An 18,730-nucleotide genomic window follows, 5' to 3' on the forward strand; every position below is an offset into this window, starting at 1 on the left:
GCAACGGAACGGAGTCGGCAGACGCAGTCCCTGCCCGCCACGAGCTTACAGTCTAGAGAGAGGCGCTGATAGGCAAGGTGTGGGGAGCTGGGCCAGCCCGACCAAACGCTTTATAATAATAATAATAATGGCATTTAAGGAGGAAGAGGGCCCGACAAGGTGTGCGGAGAGCTAGGAAGATGTTGTCAAGCCTGCCTTTGGTTCTGATCCTCTTGGTCTCTTTTCGCGAGCCTCCCGAGTTCTTCACTTCTGCCTCCAAGGGACTGAGCGTAGAGGAAATAATGTAATATCGTTAAGGTCAGAGTGCTCCCTGTCTTTCTCTAGCAGGGTTTTGCCAAACTGACTTTCCCCAGCTTTACGCCTCGAAGTGCTAGGCCGCTTGTTTGTCTGGGGCGCCGGGAATGGAAGTGACAGTCCATTCCATTAACGGGCCCCCTTGGGGAGAGGGCAAATCAGAAACCACGGGCATCTTCGGCCAGAAAACCGACACCCCCCCTCTCATAGCCAAGGACAAAGCCTCTTGCCTTCCCCGAAGCCTGTTCGCTGGGGGCTACCGTGGTGCTCTCGTAAAAGCAGCCTCTAAACTGGCCTCAGAAGCAGGGTTAGTTTCCAGGTAAGTTATTCGCTGGCAGTCCGTTTCCTCGCTAACTGATATGGGTGCTCGTGACAGAGCTCCGTCCCCACCGCAGGCTGTGGATTGAGCAACGAAAGATCCTAGCAGCCCCGCAACACCCTGCATGGGTGACCTAGTTCTGCATTTCTAGCCTGCTGGAGTGGGGAGGGGGGTCATCCGGAGTGTACTGAAGGGATTGAATTGATTTAGCAAACTCAGGATAAAGTCCCATTTGCTTAAAGGGGTTGGGACTAATTGAAAGATAGGTGATAAGTGTTTGATTAATTAAAGCAAATGTATTGTAATTCTGGGCAAACAAGATGAAATTGAGAAAGAGTTTAAATGTGTTTGTTTTCAATTAATTAGCATTACCCCCTGGAGCCTTGGCCGAGGGCAGAGTTCCCCCCCCCCCCCCCCCCCCCACCCCGTTGGGCTACTGTCACAGACCTCTGACAAAGCACCACCTGGGGTTGGAAATGGAGGAGACCTGGAACTAGGAGTCGTAGTTTGCTCTGGCTTTCTCGGCGTGGGCTAAAATGGCGGAGGGCGGGGGGTCGATCCTCTTGGAATCCTCCCCGAGCCGCCTGCCCTCTGTCCGACTGGGAGACCACGCGCAATAGGAGGTAGCGAGACCAACCACCGTTCGCCCCCGCGAGAGGTACAGCCGAGCCCTGGGGATAGTCCGGGTCCAGGCCACGGTCGGCCCTCGGCCTCCGCCCAGGCCCCGCCATCCTCAGTCAGTGATACTGATCGAGCGCTTCCCGTGTGCCGAGAGCTGGACTGGGCGCTCGGGAGGGTACTGTGCGGTAGAGTCGGTAGGCCCCATCCCCGCCCTCAAGGTGCTCAATCCAGAAGATTCCACTTAATCTTGAGGACACGCTCGAGAGTTCCTGTCCGATCTGGTTCGGTCAGTCGTATTTGTTGAGCGCCTCCTGTGTACAGAGGCCTGTGCTAAGCGCTTGGGGGAATACGACGTAGCATCAAGGAGTCAGTCAGAAAGGGGCAGGCTCCCTGGCCCATCCTAGAGAGGGCTTGGATCCCCGGGACGATCCCAGACCCACCTCGGGCCCTTCAGTCTGAAAATGGCCTAGGGCCGAACGGGACTGCCCAGGGTCCCCGAGAACTCTCCTCCACCCCAACGGCCCAGAACCAGTCCAAAATTGGAGCTAAGAGGAGTGAGGGCACCTTGCGGGATTCTCTTTCTTGTCTCTCCTTTCCTAGGGTGTCCCGTGTGCTAGGGAGGGGACCCTTGTAAACGATAAAGTCCCAGAGTGATCCGCCAAGCCGGCGTCAACTGTTGCCTTGTTCTCAGGGTTTACAGCTGCACTTGGCTCCGTAGTCCGCTCCCAAGAAATCTACCTTGGAGCCCTTTCCCTCGGAAAGCTACGTCTGGGGTTTCGGTGTAGGCAGCGTTCCTCGGGGCCGGAGCCTGAAGTCAATGAGACCCGAATGGGTGGTCATCCAACCTCCTGGCCGGTGCAAAAGCTCTTCTGGAGTCCGGCCTTAATTGGTGTGGGAGGTGCCCACATCCCTCTTGGACTCGTCCAGTCAGGCTGATTATGAAGCCTCCCGATTGCTCCGAGAAAATGGAAGTTGCTTTCCCTCTCGCTGGGAAATTTTGGCTACAGCAACAGCAGGGACAGGGCCCTTGAGACGAGGATGCCGGGCAGGAAGGTAGTCAGTCGGTGACGCTGGGCTTTCCCGGGTGCCCCTTATTATTGTGGTCTCTGGTAAGCGCTTTCTGTGTGCCAGGCACTGTACTAAGCGCTAGGGTGGATACAAGCAAATCCGGGTTGGACCCGATCCCTGTCCCCCACGGGGCTCCCGGTCTCAATCCCCTTACATCCCCACTGCTCTGCTTCCCTTTCTAGGGTGCTGCGCCTCACCCGCCTGCCCCAAGAGATCGTGGAGCACAGCGAGCCTCTGCAGGTAGTGAGATATGACCAAGGAGGCCATTATCATGCCCACATGGACAGTGGTCCGGTGTTCCCCGAGACGGCTTGCAGCCACACCAAATTTATCACCAACGAAACGGCCCCCTTTGAGACCTCTTGTCGGTAAGTAAGCCGGGGAACAGAGGGCTCCCTGATCTCGCGGGACGCGACGCCACGTCTTGCTTGGAGGGCAGGTCTTTGACTCGTTCATCGAAGAACACAGTCCCGGGTCCCTGTCCGCGGCGATGCGACTCGCCGCTCTGGAGGCCAGGATTCGTCCCCGGCTCTTTCCTAAGTGTTGGGCCCCCTCAGGCTGGGCAGGTGGGGTGGGGAGGGAGGCTCCCTCGCTCACTTCCCTGACCAACGAGAAGCCGAAGTGGATAGAGCACAGGCCCGGGAGTCAGAAGGACCTGGGTTCTAATCCAGACCCCGTCGCTTGTCTGCTGTGTGACCCTGGGCGAGTCACTTAACTTCCCCAGGCCTCAGTTACCACATCTGTAAAATGGGGATGAAGACGTCTGGGCCGTGTGGACCGTGTCCGGCCAGAGTGTCCTGTGCCTACCCCAGTGCTTGGCATAGTGCGCGGCACGCGGTAAGCGCTTAACGAATACCATGAAGAAGAACCCGCAAAAACGAACGCTGCCGAAATAGACCAGCTGCAGAAAGAAACGGCCCTACGACGTCTTGCTCACGTTGTTGAGCGAGGAATGGATAGATGGGGTGGGGAAAGGGGGAGTTACTGCAATTGCAGTCTTCTAGCCCCCCAAACTTTGACTCCAGCTAAGAGGAAGGGTGGGCGGGTGTGACTTGAGAGGTGATGTTGCTATGGCGCTCACCATCAACACTTATTTACATGATAGAGTCTAGAGGAAGGTAATATTTAAGCTTCTGGGTTTGCAGGACACTGTACTGAACACTGGGGAGGTGTCAGTGAAATGATGAAGAAAACCTGGCCCTTGCCCGTGAGGCACTTAAAATTGATGGAGATGGGAGACAGAAGAAGCAGTGTGGCCTAGAGGAAGGATCCCAGGCCTGGGAATCTGCTCGCCTGCTACTTGCCCGCTGTGTGCCATTGGGCAAGTCACTTGCCTTCTTTGGGCCTTAGTTTCCACCTCTGTAAAAACTGGGATTCAATCCCATTCCCTTCTACCTGGACTGTGAGTCTCAGGTGGGACGGGGACTGGGCCCGACCTGATCGTCTTGTTTCTACCCCAGTGCTTGGTATGAGCGGCTGGCACGTCGTAAGCGCTTAACAGAGACTATTCTCATCGCTATCCCTAAAAGCAAAATCGATTTCGGAAGAACGGACCGTGGGAAACGACCTCCAGAGCAGACGAGAAGCGGCGTGGCTCAGTGGAAATAGCACGGGCTTGGGAGTCAGAGGTCATGGGTTCAAATCCCGGCTCCACCAACTGTCAGCTGTGTGACCTTGGGCAAGTCACTTAGCTTGACCTTGTCTGTCAAATGGGGATGAAGACCGTGAGCCCCACCTGGGACAACCTGATCGCCTTGTATCCTCCCCAGCGCTTAGAACAGTGCTTTGCACATAGTAAGCACTTAACAAGTGCCATCGTTATTATCACGAAGGCCCTGATGGGCTCCGGGCTCTCCGGAAGTCTGGACCCTTCCTCGGGGTCAAGGTGTGTCTCCTCCTCCCGTCTCCCCAAGCGTTCGTATGATCCTGCCTCCGAGCGACGGACTCCCCTTCCCGGCCACCGGCGAGCTTGTTTTCGATCCAGCCGGCCCCGCGGTGGCTAGAAGAACGGGGATCCGATGGAAATGTGGTTGGGACAGTTGTTTCAGTGGCCCTGAACACCCAATTCACCAATTGCCCGGACAGGCAAAGGCCGGGGGAAGACCCCGAGAGCCGAAACAGGAGCTCCTCCCAGCCTAGGACGTTGAATTTTAGCAAGCCTGTGACTGCAGCTCTTGTCAGGGTGGGTGGGAGGAGAGGTTGGGGCGGGAGGCTGGCCGACCAGCTCCTCTGTCTGAAGCCCACCGCGGTAGCTTCAGGGCAGAGCCACTCCAAAAGACAGCCCAGGGCCTGAGCCCGTCCATCTGGAGCTCCCCACCCCAACCGGTCCTCTGTCCCGGGAGCGGGGGCCAGAGGGCATCGGCTTAAGCGCCCCTAGGATTTCCGTGCCTAGGAAGCTTGGTGATGCCAGTAGGGAAACTGGCAGCGGCGGAGGGTTATGTCCACCGTCGCCCTCCCCTTCCCAGTCCATCAATCGGGGTGTGTTTTGTTTTTTTTAACTGAGCACGTCCTGTGCGCAGAGCACTCTACTGAGCACTTGGGCGAGTACAGTCCAACAGAGTCGGCGGACCCAATCCCTGCCCCGAGAGACAGGCGGTGAAGCGGGCAGCCATCGGTCAGCCCTCGGGCTCCTCGCCCCGCTGCAGTCCGCTTACCCCGCCTGCCTCTCCAGTCTTCTGGCCCTGTACTTGTACTTCCCAAGCGCTCAGTACAGTGCTCTGCACACAGTAAGCGCTCAATAAATCCGATCGATCGATTGATTGAGGCCCCGACCCATTCGTCTGGATTCACCTCCTCCTTGTTATCTCTGCCGCGCTTCCTGGGCCCGTCTCTTTCTGCCTAAACTGCTGCCGTCTGCCTTCCAGCTACGTGACGGTGCTGTTTTACCTGAACAACGTCACCGGGGGAGGAGAGACGACCTTCCCTGTGGCTGACAACAGGACCTACGACGAGATGGTAAGAGCTCCACATCCCAGTCTCCGCACCTTACGTGTGGGTGGGTTCTGAAGGCCTGGCCGTATTGACACAGAGCAGGCAGAGGTTCCCTAGGACAGGGATTGAAGCTTCCTGGGGCGGGAAGGCGGGGAACGACCTCGAAATTGTAAATCGAGAGCATCAATGGAACTGAACAAGAGCGGAATATTTTAAGTCGAAGGGGCATCGTTTAACGCCCGTGTGGGTGGATCGATCGCCCACCTCTGATTCCTTCACCGGAATCAGCAGCGCCTTGTCTAGAGAGTCCCGAACCCGTGACAGCACTGTGTTCCCGAGCATCAACGGTCAAGATTTACCGAGCAGCAGCGTGGCCTAGTGGGTAGAGCCCGGGCCTGGGAATCAGAAGGACCTGGGTTCTAATCCCGGCTCTGCCACTTGTCTGCCGTGTGACCCTGGGCCGGTCGCTTCGCCGGGCCCCAGTTCCCTCATCTGGAAAATGGGGATGAAGTCTGTGAGCCCCCTGATTAGCTTGTATCTACCCCTGCATTTACGGCACGTGGTAAGCGCGTAACAAGTGCCGAAAAAAAGGGGCAGTGAAAGACATCAATCAATCAGCGGGATTTAGTGAGCGCTTACTGTCGGCAGACCACCGTACCAAACTCTTGGGAGAACACGGTACGATAGAGTAAGTAGACGTGTTCCCTGCCCACAAGGAGAAGCAACATGGTCTACCAGATAGAGCACGGCCTGGGAATCAGAGGACCTGGGTTCCGATCCCGGCTCCGCTGCTTGTCTGCTTTGTAACCTTGGGCAAGTCACTTCGCTTCTCTTTTCTTCAGTCACCTCATCTGCCAAATGGGGATTAAGACTGTGAGCCCTGTGCGGGACGGGGACCGAGTCCATGGATCGGGTCCAACTTGTGTCTGCCCCAGCGCTTAGTATTCATTCATTCATTCAGTCGTATTTATTGAGCTCTTACTGTGTGCGGAGCACTGTACTAAGCACTTGGCAACATAGTAGTACAGTGCCTGGCACATAGTAAGCGCTTAACAAACACCATAAAAAAACAAAAAGAAAACCAAAAGAGTCTTACAGACCAGAGGCCTCTGCCCTCAAGTGGCTTACAGTCTACCGTGGGAGACAGGCCGACACAGATTTTTTTACAGTTAGCAGAAGCAGGAGGAAAAATAAAGATACAACCGACGATAGCAAGACTGAGGAATTACGGGAAGGTGAATGAAGAAGTGGAGTACGTAGATTATCTTCATAAATCGTCAGGATCAGAGAAGCAGCGTGGCTCAGTGGAAAGAGCCCGGGCTTTGGAGTCAGAGGTCATGGGTTCAAATCCTGGCTCTGCCAATTGTCAGCTATGTGACTTTGGGCAAGTCACTTCACTTCTCTAGGCCTCAGTTGCCTCATCTGTAAAATGGGGATTAAGACTGTGAGCCCCCTGTGGCACAACCTGATCACCTTGTAACCTCCCCGGTGCTTAGAACAGTGCTTTGCACATAGTAAGCGCTTAATAAATGCCATTATTATTATTATTATTATTATGGGTTCAAATCCCGGCTCTGCCAATTGTCAGCTATGTGACTTTGGGCAAGTCACTTCACTTCTCTAGGCCTCAGTTACCTCATCTGTAAACTGGGGATTAAGACTGTGAGCCCCCTGTGGGACAACCTGATCACCTTGTAACCTCCCCGGTGCTTAGAACGGTGCTTTGCACGTAGTAAGCGCTTAATAAATGCCGTCATTATTATCATGACCTGGGGTGGCGGAATGTAAACGGGGAATGCTACCTGGAGGAGATGGGGTTTCAGGAAGTTTTCGAAGATGGGGAGGGTGGTGGTCTGGCAGATTTGAAGAGGGACGGCGTTCCAGGCAGGAGCAGTGGGCCAGACCCAGGGGGAGGAAAGAGCAAAGCACAGTGAGAATGTTAGTTTAGGAGAAATGAAGAGCGTGAGCTGGAGAGTAGCGGGTGAAGAGCGCAGATCTGGAAGAAGGAGAGAGCCGGGAGGGAGCCTTGAAGCCAGTCGATGGTCCGGAATTGCTGCGTGGTGCAGAGGGAAGTGAGGAGCAGCCGGAGGTTTTGGAAAAGTGGAGAGCGGTGGGTTTAACGACATTTTAGAAAGATACTCTGGGAAGCAGAATGTAGCTCCCCTGACCCAATCTTCTCTCGTTAGCCCTTACCTCACTGGGCCGAAGCCCTTCGAAATGCCAGCCTTTAATGCCTAATAAATCCGTCTTCCCTCCTTCCTGCCCCTTCCCCAACAGCGTGTAAAACACCCCTACAACCCCTTGGCTTTAGGCCATGGCCGCACCATCCCTTGACCCAGCCCTGCTACCTTGGGCTGGAGATTCCCGGGGACGACAGGCCCGTTTTGTCAGTGATGGCGTGAACCTCCAGATGACACTACTATTCTGGAATTGGTAGGGGATGGGGTTGTACTGGATCCCAACCCAGGCTTTGCCGAGGACAGATCCCAGTCTGGCCTCTTGAGAATTCCAAGCCACGTCCACGAAAACCAGAGACACGGGCAGGAGTTGGACTGCCCCCAGCCTTTCTAGCTCGGCTTGTTTTTCCCCCCGGGCTGGCAACACGAAAAACGTACTCCTCCGTTTGCCGCTTGCAGTCCCTGATCCAGAACGACGTCGATCTCCGAGACACCCGGAAACACTGCGACAAGGGGAATCTGCGAGTGAAGCCCAAGCAGGGCACGGCTGTCTTCTGGTACAATTACCTGTCTGACGGGCAAGGTACAGTTCTGTTGCAGTTTGGCCTTGGGCTAGAGAGCCGGCCTCTTTTGCTCGATGACCGCGGGTGTTTGCTTTCCCAAAGTGGCCCGCTCCCTTCGGAGCGGTTCCCGCTGTCCGTTTCAGGAACGCGTCCCGTTTCCAAATGCCCTCGTCGAGTCCTCGGTTCCTTCCTCGGCAGTCTCGTGGGCAAATTGACCCTGGAGTGGAGCCGGGCAAATAAACGTCTCCCCACAAAAGTCCGCAGTGGCGGGAGAAAGAGAGAGGCACGTAGAGCTTCGCCGGAGGGAGGTGAGGGTGGGGCCGTGGCCCAGGGATGCAATTTATTGAACGGGGGGACTAGGAGGGAACCTGGCCTGATTTGCCTCGGGCATCCAGGCCACGGTATTTGTTTTTTTTCCCGGCTGCCTGGTGGCCCCAAGGGAAGCGACCCAAATGCTTTCTGGCTAATTGAGAGTCGTAGGGCTGTGCAGACGGCCTGCTCCCTTTCGGTTTGGCCCGTGGACCGTTAGCCAGGTAGTTGGGGCGAGCCGGCCGGGCTGCTGACCGCAACGGATGCACCCAGGTGGCCCGGGGCCAGGCCGACTGCACGTTTTCCCAACGGCCGGTCCGTGTTGAGAATGGGTTTGGGAAACTCGGCGGCCCTTGACTGCCAGGTGCCTGAGGCTTCTGTCCGCGGGCGTTGGGAACTCCGGCAGACAGTAGCGAGGCCGAGTGGCAGTGGGCTCCGCCAGAAAGCTAAGGAGAGGGGAAAGCCCGTGCTCCCTTCCCCACGGGCGGTTCTGCGGGGATCCAGCTGTAAGAGGGAGACCGAATAGGGCGGGACCCCGAGGCCCGGCGGTATCTCTGGTCTGCCTCACGGAAGAGGGGTACGCCGAGGCGAACTGCGTATCCGGGGCCAGAAGTGCGATCCGGGCGGGGAAAAGGAGCCGGCTTCCCGGTGCGGGGCCTCGAGGAGATGGCGGGGCCGTCGGCCCCCTTCTCGCCGTATCACCTGCTGCTCTGTCTCTGCAGGTTGGGTGGGAGACCTGGATGAGTATTCACTGCACGGAGGTTGTCTGGTCACCCAAGGGACCAAGTGGATCGCCAACAACTGGATCAACGTGGATCCCAGTAAAACGCGCCAGATCCAGTTCCAGCGGGAGATGGCCCGTTTCTCCAAAGAAGAGAGTGAGGCCCACGCGGATTGGAACACGGACAAGTCCTACAGGAATGTGCACTTGGAGCTCTGAGGCTTTGCAGCACAGGGATCAGCCTCTCCAGTACCCCCAAGAGAACCTCGTTGCAGTCACCGGTTTAGTTTTGTTTGCCTTGGGCCTATAGCTTTCCCTCCTCCCCGCCGTGGGGGAGGCTCCCCAGAAGGAGCCTTCGCATCTCTCAGGGTGCCCGGCGGCACGTTGAGAATGGAGGTTTGAGGTGACGGGAGAGTCCGAGTGAAGAGCGGTCTCTGAACCTAAAGGCAAATTATATGACATCACCCTCGGGGGGTGGGGGGAGTGGGTTAAAAAAAAACAACCAAAAACGCTGCAGCCCTAAGCCTCCACCCCAGGAAACGAAGGCCCGGGGTGACCTCGCTGTCGCCTGGGCTTCTAGCTGTCCCTTTAGAGATCTGGATTTTCCCATCTATCCCCCAGTGGCCCAAGTAACATCCTTTGTAACAGCCGGCGGGTTCTCCCGGAGTACAGCTTGTTTCCCGCAGGAAAGAGAGCACCTCACTCGGTGAAGGGCGGGAGAGGGCCGGAAGGCAGTGGTGGGGGAGAGGCCGGCTCGATCCGCTTCACGCCACCTCCGTACCTCGTGAGAAGTGAAGTCACCTAGCCAGTCGCAGGAATAAGACCAGTGACGCTAGAGCACGAGCTGGCTTTTTGCCGCAGGGTCTAGAGGAATTTGCGGGGACGTCGGCCGAGCCCCGCATTTGGGGGGCGCTTTGCGGTCACCTGCCGCGTGCAGCTCCCCAGGAATTTCTCCCCGCTTTTTCTATTCCGTCATCTCGTTTCAGCCGAGGCTTCACGCCTCAGGGATCTCCGTGGCCATCAAACCTACGGGCTGCAGCTTCCGGGCCCAGAATCAGTAGGCCGGCTGCTGCCTGGAACCAAGTCGGAGGAGAAGGTCAAGGCTGCGGCCGTGCCTGGGGTCCCCGATAGTAATGATTTCCTCTCGGGGGTCGACGGGTTATCTCGGTGGGTTTTCAGGTTAGGTCACTGGGGAGGGGAGGGAAAGGGAGCATTTGAAGTGCAATAGAATTGGAACCGTATGGAACGGAAAAACCAGTTCCTTTCGAAACCCGCGCCCTGCGTGAGCGGCTCGGAAACGTTGGCCTGTTTCCTAGGGGCTCACGCCGAAGAGTGCCCCGTTGCGGCTTCTGCCTAGTTCCTTTCGGGGCCAGGGGGGTGATGCCTGCTCATCTTTGGAGGAGGGGAGCCACTGCAGTGTCTTTCTTGTTTCCACCTGCCCGGTGCCCGTGAATACCAAACATATGCAAGTAGTGGGTGTCGTGAACAGCCCCATTCCTCATACATTGATATATGCAAATGTTCCTAAGCTTAATCGGGGCTCCGTGGGGAGGGGTGATTGATTATCTTTGCGCCACCCACCCCCTGCAACAAACCTCTCACCTCCCCCCGAGCCCTTGAGAAGAACTAAGCCAAAGAGACCGCTCTTTATTTCTTGCCCCGGGCACGGGTGCTGGCCTCCATTCTGGGACCTGCCGGTGGAGAGGTTTTCTCCACCGGGGATTTACAGGGCGAGGGAGAGGGGGGAAAAAGGCGAGGGGAGGAGGCGGCAGCAATAGCGAGCCTGATGGAGCCGCAAGAGAAGGGTCCGCTTCAGCTCTAAGGAGCAACCACCGCTGTCGGGGGAGAATCCCCATCTTCGTTCATTGATTCAGTCGTATCTATTGAGCGCCTACTGTGTGCAGAGCACCGTACCGAGCGCTCGATCTCCCGGAGATGGGAGTTCCGAGCTGGTTTGGCAGCAGGAGCACGGAAAGTTAAGTCAGCACGGAAGGTCCGTGAACCCACCGCTGCTCGAAGACCCCTCCGAAGCAGCCCTGGAAGGGAAAGAGCTCGGAAATGTCGCCTCGGGTTATAGCTGATCGTCTCTGCGTTCTCATTTTAAGACTACCGGGTCAAGTTGGACCCTAGCGCTGTGTGATTAGGTAAGCACCACATGACCATTCGACTTGCTCCCGCTTTCCCTTCTTTTCTCCCTTCCCCAAACAAGCCGATGACCTTGGGAACACCAGCGTGGGACTTGGACTCCCACTGTAGGTAAACCGCCGTCCCCGTGTGTGCCGATTGCACTTAGACCCTCATAACTCTGGGGAGAGGAGGCGGGCGGAAGCAGTGCCCGCTTCAGGGCAACTTATTAAAAAAAAGCGTCTTTCCCTACTCACGAACGTATCGGTTCCGGAAGGGGTTTCCAATCCTTTGGGGCGGCAACTGTTGGAAACAGAACGGGTCGACTGCCTGATTAGCGGCTCAACCCTTGGTGAAAAGAAACGCAGGAAAGGAAAAGTGGGCTGGTCTCTACAGTAGTAGTAGTAGTATTTATGAAGTGTCCACTGCGTGCAGAGCACTGTGCTCCTCAGCAGGCATTCACTGCTCCGGGATTCTGGAGACCCGGGCCCTAGGCCTGGTTCTGCCCATCACCGGCTAACGCCGGGGAAAACCGCATATGCACTTGACAACGGGCCTCGCCCCCGCCCAGCCGCTCGCTCGTCGCCCTCTGCGCCCCAGCGGAAACACGATGGGCAGGGACGAGAGGGAGCGTGAGAGCCGCCAGTTTCTTTGCGCCGTCATCTTCCGCAGAGCTCGGCTCGGGTCAGTGCTGCCGTCTACTAGCCACAGAGACACCCAGCAGGCCCTTTTCCTCGGGGGGCCGGCTGAGCTGCTCCCTGGCTGGCTCTTTCCCTGACTCTCGCTCCGCCAAGCAGTCGGTCGGTGGTGTTTATTGAACGCTGCGTGCAGAGCACCGTACTGAGCGCTTGGGAGAGTACAATGCAACCAAATTAGGGGACACGTGCCCTGCCCACGAGGAGCTTACGGTCTAGAGGGGCTTTATTTTGGTAAAGCCCCCTTGGCAGGCTCCCTCTAGCTTGTTTTAGATTCGGTGGGTCCTAGAAGAGTTGCAGGGTTTCACGGCTGACCACCCCCCCCGTCACCCTCTTTCCTTGCCACCAGAAGAGACGTAGAGATCCTCTTTGATTTTACATTATTTTTCACAAGCTACTGGGGCTCCACAGATTTCCCGAGCATTGCGTTTGCTTCTCTCCTAGAAAAGCCTGAGGCCTATTATCCCATCAGCAGGCTCTAGATGTAAATAGTCAACAGAAACACCTGTGGCTAACCTTAGATTAGTTCAAATGACTTGCATCCCTTACTGCATGTGCAAGTAACTGACAAACTCAGACATTAGGTTGAATTGTGTACTCTTCTCCTGGGACTCCTCCTAAGTTATTCATTCCCTTATTTAATATTTATTTTATTTATTGGATGCAAACACAAGGCTGTTCTAAAAAAAAAACAAAACAAAGCAATTAAAACGCTTTCAAACTAACCCGGTTCTTATTTTTGTGAGCAGTTTTCCATTTCTTCCCGGCCCCACCTCCAGCTTTTTACCAGCTCTGGGTCAGCCAGTCAGTCGTATTTATTGAGTGCTTAGTGTGTGCTGAGTGCTTGGGAGAGTACACTGTAACAGACAACGTTCCCTGCCCACGACGAGCTTCCAATCTAGAGGGGTCACGGGGGGACCTCCCGTTTTATGGACTAAGGGTTAAATTAAGAGAAACAGCTTGGCCTAGTGGCTAGATGATGGGCCCGGGAGTTGGACGGACCTGGGTTCTAGTCCTGGCCCTGCGTCGTGACCTCGGGCAAGTCACTTCATTTCTCCGTGTCTCCGTAAAACGGGGATTAAGACCGTGAAGCCCTATGTGGGACGTGGACTGTGTCCAGCCTGATTAACTTGTATCTACCCCAGCGCTTAGCGCAGTGCCTGGCACATAGGAACGGATACCGCCATTATGACTGTCATCATCAGGGGGGTTTACGATGATAAAACGGCAGCCGTTCCAAACTCTAGTTTGAGTCGAATCCCGGCCCCCTGCGCTCTCCCTCTTCATCTCCCCTCCACCAACGGAGGATTCGAAGTAGGTCAGCAGCCAACCCCTCCTCGGAGAAGTGGCGCCGGGGCCGGGTTGGGTGAAAAACTGAAGATGGTTGATCCAGAAGAAGCAGTATGAGAAAGTGGGAAGGTCGAATTTAGCCTTGAGAATTATAAATTAGCATGCTATTGAAAAGATCCAGGGCCGTAAACATTTTTGAAATTTTACAAATTGTTTTTTAACTCTTCTGGAATACATTTCTCTTGCCTTGAATCATTTCCCACCCAGTTGATATGGCCGGTGGGAGCGACAGCCGGGTGTCACGTGAGTGAGTTTTAGAGAAGTGTCCAGTTTAGTTCACTGATGAAAAAAAATAAACCGTACATGGTGAAGAAGCCGTGTCGCCCAGTGGAAAGGACACAGAACTGGGAGTCAGGAGACCTAATCCCAGCTCCACCGCCTGTCTGCCTCCGTGTGACCTTGGGTAAGTCACTTAACCTCTCTGTGCCTGTTTCTTTAGCTGTAAAATAGGGGTTCAATACGTGTTCCCCCTTAGACTGTGAGCTCCATGTGGGGTGGGATGGGAACGGACGGTGACATGCTTTTTTTATGGTTCATACATTCGTTCAGTCGTATTAAGCGCTTACTGTGTGCCGAGCACTGTACTAAGTGCTTGGGAAAGAACAAAACAACGATAAACAGTGACAATCCCTGTCCACGGTGAGCTCACAGTCTGGGGGGTGGGGGGGAGAGACAGTAATACAAATAAATGAAATTACAGATATATACATAAGTGTTACAGGGCTGGGTGAGGGAGGAGAGCGCTGATTGTTTCTTATGTGCCAGGCACTGTATTAAGCACTGGGATAGATACAAGCTAATCAGCTTGGATACGGTCCGTGTCCTATATGGGGCTCACAGTATTAATAATAATAATAGTGATGGCATTTGTTAAGCGCTTACTATGTTCTAAGCGCTGGTGGGGGGGATACAAGGTGATCAGGTTGTCCCACGTGGGGCTCACAGTCTTCATCCCCATTTTACAAATGAGGGAACTGAGGCTCCGAGAAGTTAAGCGACTTGCCCAAGGTCACACAGCAGACGTGGCGGAGCCAGGATTCAAACGCTTGGCCTCTGACTCCAAATAATAATAATGATGGCATTTATTAAATGCTTACTGTGTGCAAAGCACTGTTCTAAGCGCTGGGGAGGTTACAAGGTGATCAGGTTGGCCCACGGGGGGCTCACAATCTTAATCCCCATTTTACAGATGAGGTAACTGAGGCACAGAGAAGTGACTCGCCCAAAGTCACACAGCTGACAAGTGGCAGAGCCGGCATTCGAACCCTTGACCTCCGACTCCAAAGCCCGGGCTCTTACCACTGAGCCACACTGCTTCTCAAGTAGTAGTCTTGTAGTAGTAGTAGTCAAGTAGTAGTCAAGAAGTAGTCTTAGTCAGAGGCAGTATGATGTAGTGGATAGAGCACAGGCCTGGGAGTGAGAAGGTCATGGGTTCTAATCCAGACTCTGCCACTTGTCTGCTGTGTGACCTTGGGCAAGTCACTTCACCTCTCTGCACCTCAGTTATCTATAAAACGGGGACTGAGACTGTGAGCCCCACGTGGGACAGGGACCGTTTCCATGCTGATTTGCCTGTATCCACCCCAGCGCTTAATCCAGTGCCTGGCACATAGTGAGCGCTTAACGAATACCACAATTGCTATTATTCCCCATTTTACAGATGAGGTAACTGAGGCCCAGAGAAGGGAAGGGACTTGTCCAAGGTCACGCGGCAGAGAAGTGGCAGGCAGAATTAGAACTCGGGGCCACCTGACCCCCGAGGTCACGCTCTATCCACCGGGCCACGCTGCTTCTCGGCCCGAGATTCGCATCGACCCGAGTGCTTAGCGCGTAGTAAGCACTTGAAAACGCCGCGATTGTTATTATTATTACTGAGTGCCTTTAGGCCAATGATGAGGAATTTGTGATTAATGCATGCGCCACTGGAATTTTTTGAGGAGTCGGGAGACACGTGCAGAAGAGCGTTTTTGAAGAGGGATCCAGGCGGCAAAGGAGGGCGTGGACTGGAGGCATGAGAGACGGTAGGAAGCGAGGGCAGCAAGGAGGCTGATATAATAATAATGGCATTTATTAAGCGCTTACTATGTGCAGAGCACTGTTCTAAGCGCTGGGGAGGTTACAAGGTGATCAGGTTGTCCCACGGGGGGGCTCACAGTCTTCATCCCCATTTTACAAATGAGGGAACTGAGGCCCAGAGAAGCGATTTGCCCGAAGTCACCCAGCTGACAATTGGCGGAGCCACGTTTTGAACCCATGACCTCTGACTCCAAAGCCCGGGCTCTTTCCACTGTGCCATGCTGCTTCCCTGATGCACTAGTCGAGTTGGTGCATGACAAACAGCCGGCCCGGTGTGGTGGGAGTTTGGACAGAGGAAGGGGTGGATTCCGGAGATGCTGGGAGGGAAAAAATCTATGGAATTTGGTGAAAAATCTATGGAATTTGGTGACAGGCTGAATATGGGGGTTGAAAGTGAAAGCCCTCATTGAGCAGTTCAAAGCATTTCATTAAGCACTTGGGGGGTATATGAGTGAAGGAAACCACACTTCCTCCTCTACTAGGGGAGCTGGACGTTTATTAGTACTAGTATTTAGTACTAATAGTTCGGACTACTACATTAGTAGTAATAATTAATTATTAAGTAATAATAGTAATAATTGGTAGTACTAATTAGTATGGACATTTAGTATTTACAAATATTAAACCGGAAAAACGATGTTAACAGGTAGTTGGATGACTATCAGGATAGTAATAACAATGATGATGGTATTTGTTAAGCGCTTACTATGTGCAAAGCACTGTTCTAAGCGCTGGGGAGGTTACAAGGTGATCAGATTGTCCCACAGTTTTAACCCCCATTTTACAGATGAGGGAACTGAGGCCCAGGGAAGTGACCAAAGTCACCCGGCTGACAGTTGGTGGAGTGGGGATTTGAACCCATGACCTTGGACTCCAAAGCCCAGGCTCTTTCTACCGAGCCGCGCTGCTTCTCTAGGATGAAATAGCTAAGTGAATGTGCATGTAATTATGGTGGTGTTTGTTAAGCGCTTACTGCGTGCCAAGCACCGTATACATAATAATAATAATAATAATGGTATTTGTTAAGCACTTACTATGTGCAAAGCACTGTTCTAAGTGCTGGGGAGGTTACAAGGTGATCAGGTGGTCCCACGGGGGGGCTCTCAGTCTTCATCCCCATTTTCCAGATGAGGGAACTGAGGCCCAGGGAAGTGCCCAAAGTCACCCAGCTGACAGTTGGTGGAGCGGGGATTTGAACCCATGACCTCAGACTCCAAAGCCCGGGCTCTTTCCACCGAGCCACGCTGCTTCTCTAGGATGAAATAGCAAAGTGAATGTGCATATAATAATGGTGGTGTTTGTTAAGCGCTTACTGTGTGTCAAGCACCGTATACATAATAATAATAATAATGATGATGGTATTTGTTAAGTGCTTACTATCATCATCAATCGTATTTATTGAGCGCTTACTATGTGCAGAGCACTGTACTAAGCGCTTGGGAAGTACAAATTGGCAACATATAGAGACAGTCCCTACCCAACAGTGGGCTCACAGTCTAAAAGGGGGAGACAAAACCAAACATACTATAAAATAGAATAGATATGTACAAGCAAAATAAATAAATTATTATCCACCTAGGGATATATATTTTAAATAAATAAATAAAATATTTATTTTATTTTGTTAGCATGTTTGGTTTTGTTCTCTGTCTCCCCCTTTTAGACTGTGAGCCCGCTGTTGGGTAGGGACTGTCTCTGTATGTTGCCAACTTGGACTCCCCAAGCGCTTAGTACAATGCTCTGCACACAGTAAGCGCTCAATAAATACAATTGATTGACTGATATCTCTAAGCAGCGTGGCTCAATTGAAAGAGCCCGGGCTTGGGAGTCAGAGGTCGTGGGTTCGAGTCCCGGCTCTGCCACGTGTCGGCTGTGTGACTTTGGGCAAGCCACTTCACTTCTCCGGGCCTCAATCAGTCAACCAATCGTATTTATTGAGCAAAGCAAAGCACTGTTCTAAGCGCTGGGGAGGACACAAGGTGATCAGGTGGGCCCACGGGGGGCTCACAGTCTTCATCCCCATTTTCCAGATGAGGGAACTGAGGCCCAGGGAAGTGCCCAAAGTCACCCAGCTGACAGTTGGTGGAGCGGGGATTTGAACCCATGACCTCGGACTCCAAAGCCCAGGCTCTTTCCACCGAACCACGCTGCTTTTCTAGGATGAAATACTGAAGTGAATGTGCCTATCTATCAATCGTATTGACTGAGCACTTCCTGTGTACAGAGCACTGGACTAAGCGCTTGGGAAGTCCAAGATGGTAATAATGGTGGTGATTGTTAAGTGCTTACTGTTACTACTACTAAATCATACTAATAATAATTACTACTACTAATAATCATACCAAGAATAATTACTACTAATAATAATCACGCTAATAATCACTACTACTAATAATAATCACTACTAATAATCATACTAATAATAATCACTACTAATAATAATCATACTAATAATAATAATCACTACTAATAACCATACTAATAATAATAATTATCACTGCTAATAATCATACTAATAATTACTACTAATAATCATACTAATAATTACTACTAATAATAACCATACTAATAATGATCATCACTACTAATAATCATACTAATCATAGTAATTACTACTACTAATAATCATACTAATAACAATAATTACTACTATAATAACCATACTAATAATAATTATCACTACTAATAATCACACTGATAATAATTACTACTAATAACCATACTAATAATAATTATCACTACTAATAATCATACGGATAATAATAATTACTAATAATAATAATCATACTAATAATAATTACTACTAATAATCACTACTACTAAATAATGATTATTAATGTCGTAGTGTTCATTATTAATATTAATGAGCACTAGTTATTACTACTATCACTGTGTGCCAAGCACCGTATACACCTAAGGGCTAAGATATGTAGAAAACACCTCAAGTAAGGAGCGGGAAAGGGAACTGAGCACAGGAAAACGGACAAGAGAGTGCAAATCCCTCCGTAAATTTGGAGATCAGGAGTTAATGATGGGAAATCGAGATTCCTGAGTTTCGCGGAAAGAGCAAGGCCGTGGGGAAGGCAAAGAATTCCATCGCCTTTGGGCGACTCCCTTCTAAGATGGCGGCCCCTACCCCCTCAGCCGTCCTGCCGCTTCGTCCACCATTTTGTGTGACGAGCGCAAGGCGTCCCTGAGGTAAAGCCGAATGTGCGGTGGGCGGAGAGGAGGTCGGCCTAACCGGCAGCCCTTAAGGACCATATCTGGGGGGCAAATCCTCCGCCGCCGGGGGAGTTTGGCGAAGAAAAGATGGCCGGCGGGCCCAAGCGACTCGAGCCTGAGGCGACACCGTACGAGGCTGAAGGAGAAAGGAGAGGGCGGGACCCATGAGCTTCAGCGTTGGAGCAGACGGAAGTCCCTCGGGGCGCTGAGTAAAGCCCCTGCTCATTGGCTGAGCCAGCGGGCCCATCGTGCCTCTGAGT

At 53.0% G+C, this 18,730-nt stretch overlaps 1 protein-coding gene across 1 annotated transcript in view; it reads left to right on the forward strand.

The window, feature by feature from the left end:
* The window catches only part of P4HTM (prolyl 4-hydroxylase, transmembrane), a 50,925-nt gene extending 38,387 nt beyond the window's left edge, over positions 1–12,538 (forward strand). Inside the window, 4 exon segments of the mRNA XM_038771736.1 lie at positions 2,485–2,670; positions 5,167–5,257; positions 7,870–7,993; positions 9,005–12,538. Of these exon segments, the coding sequence (XP_038627664.1) occupies positions 2,485–2,670; positions 5,167–5,257; positions 7,870–7,993; positions 9,005–9,222 (619 nt within the window). The 3' untranslated portion in view covers positions 9,223–12,538.
* Positions 12,539–18,730: the final 6,192 nt, after the last annotated feature.

The sequence above is a fragment of the Tachyglossus aculeatus genome, chromosome X1 (genome assembly GCF_015852505.1).
Source record: "Tachyglossus aculeatus isolate mTacAcu1 chromosome X1, mTacAcu1.pri, whole genome shotgun sequence".
In the NCBI taxonomy this organism is placed as follows: Eukaryota; Metazoa; Chordata; class Mammalia; order Monotremata; family Tachyglossidae; genus Tachyglossus; species Tachyglossus aculeatus.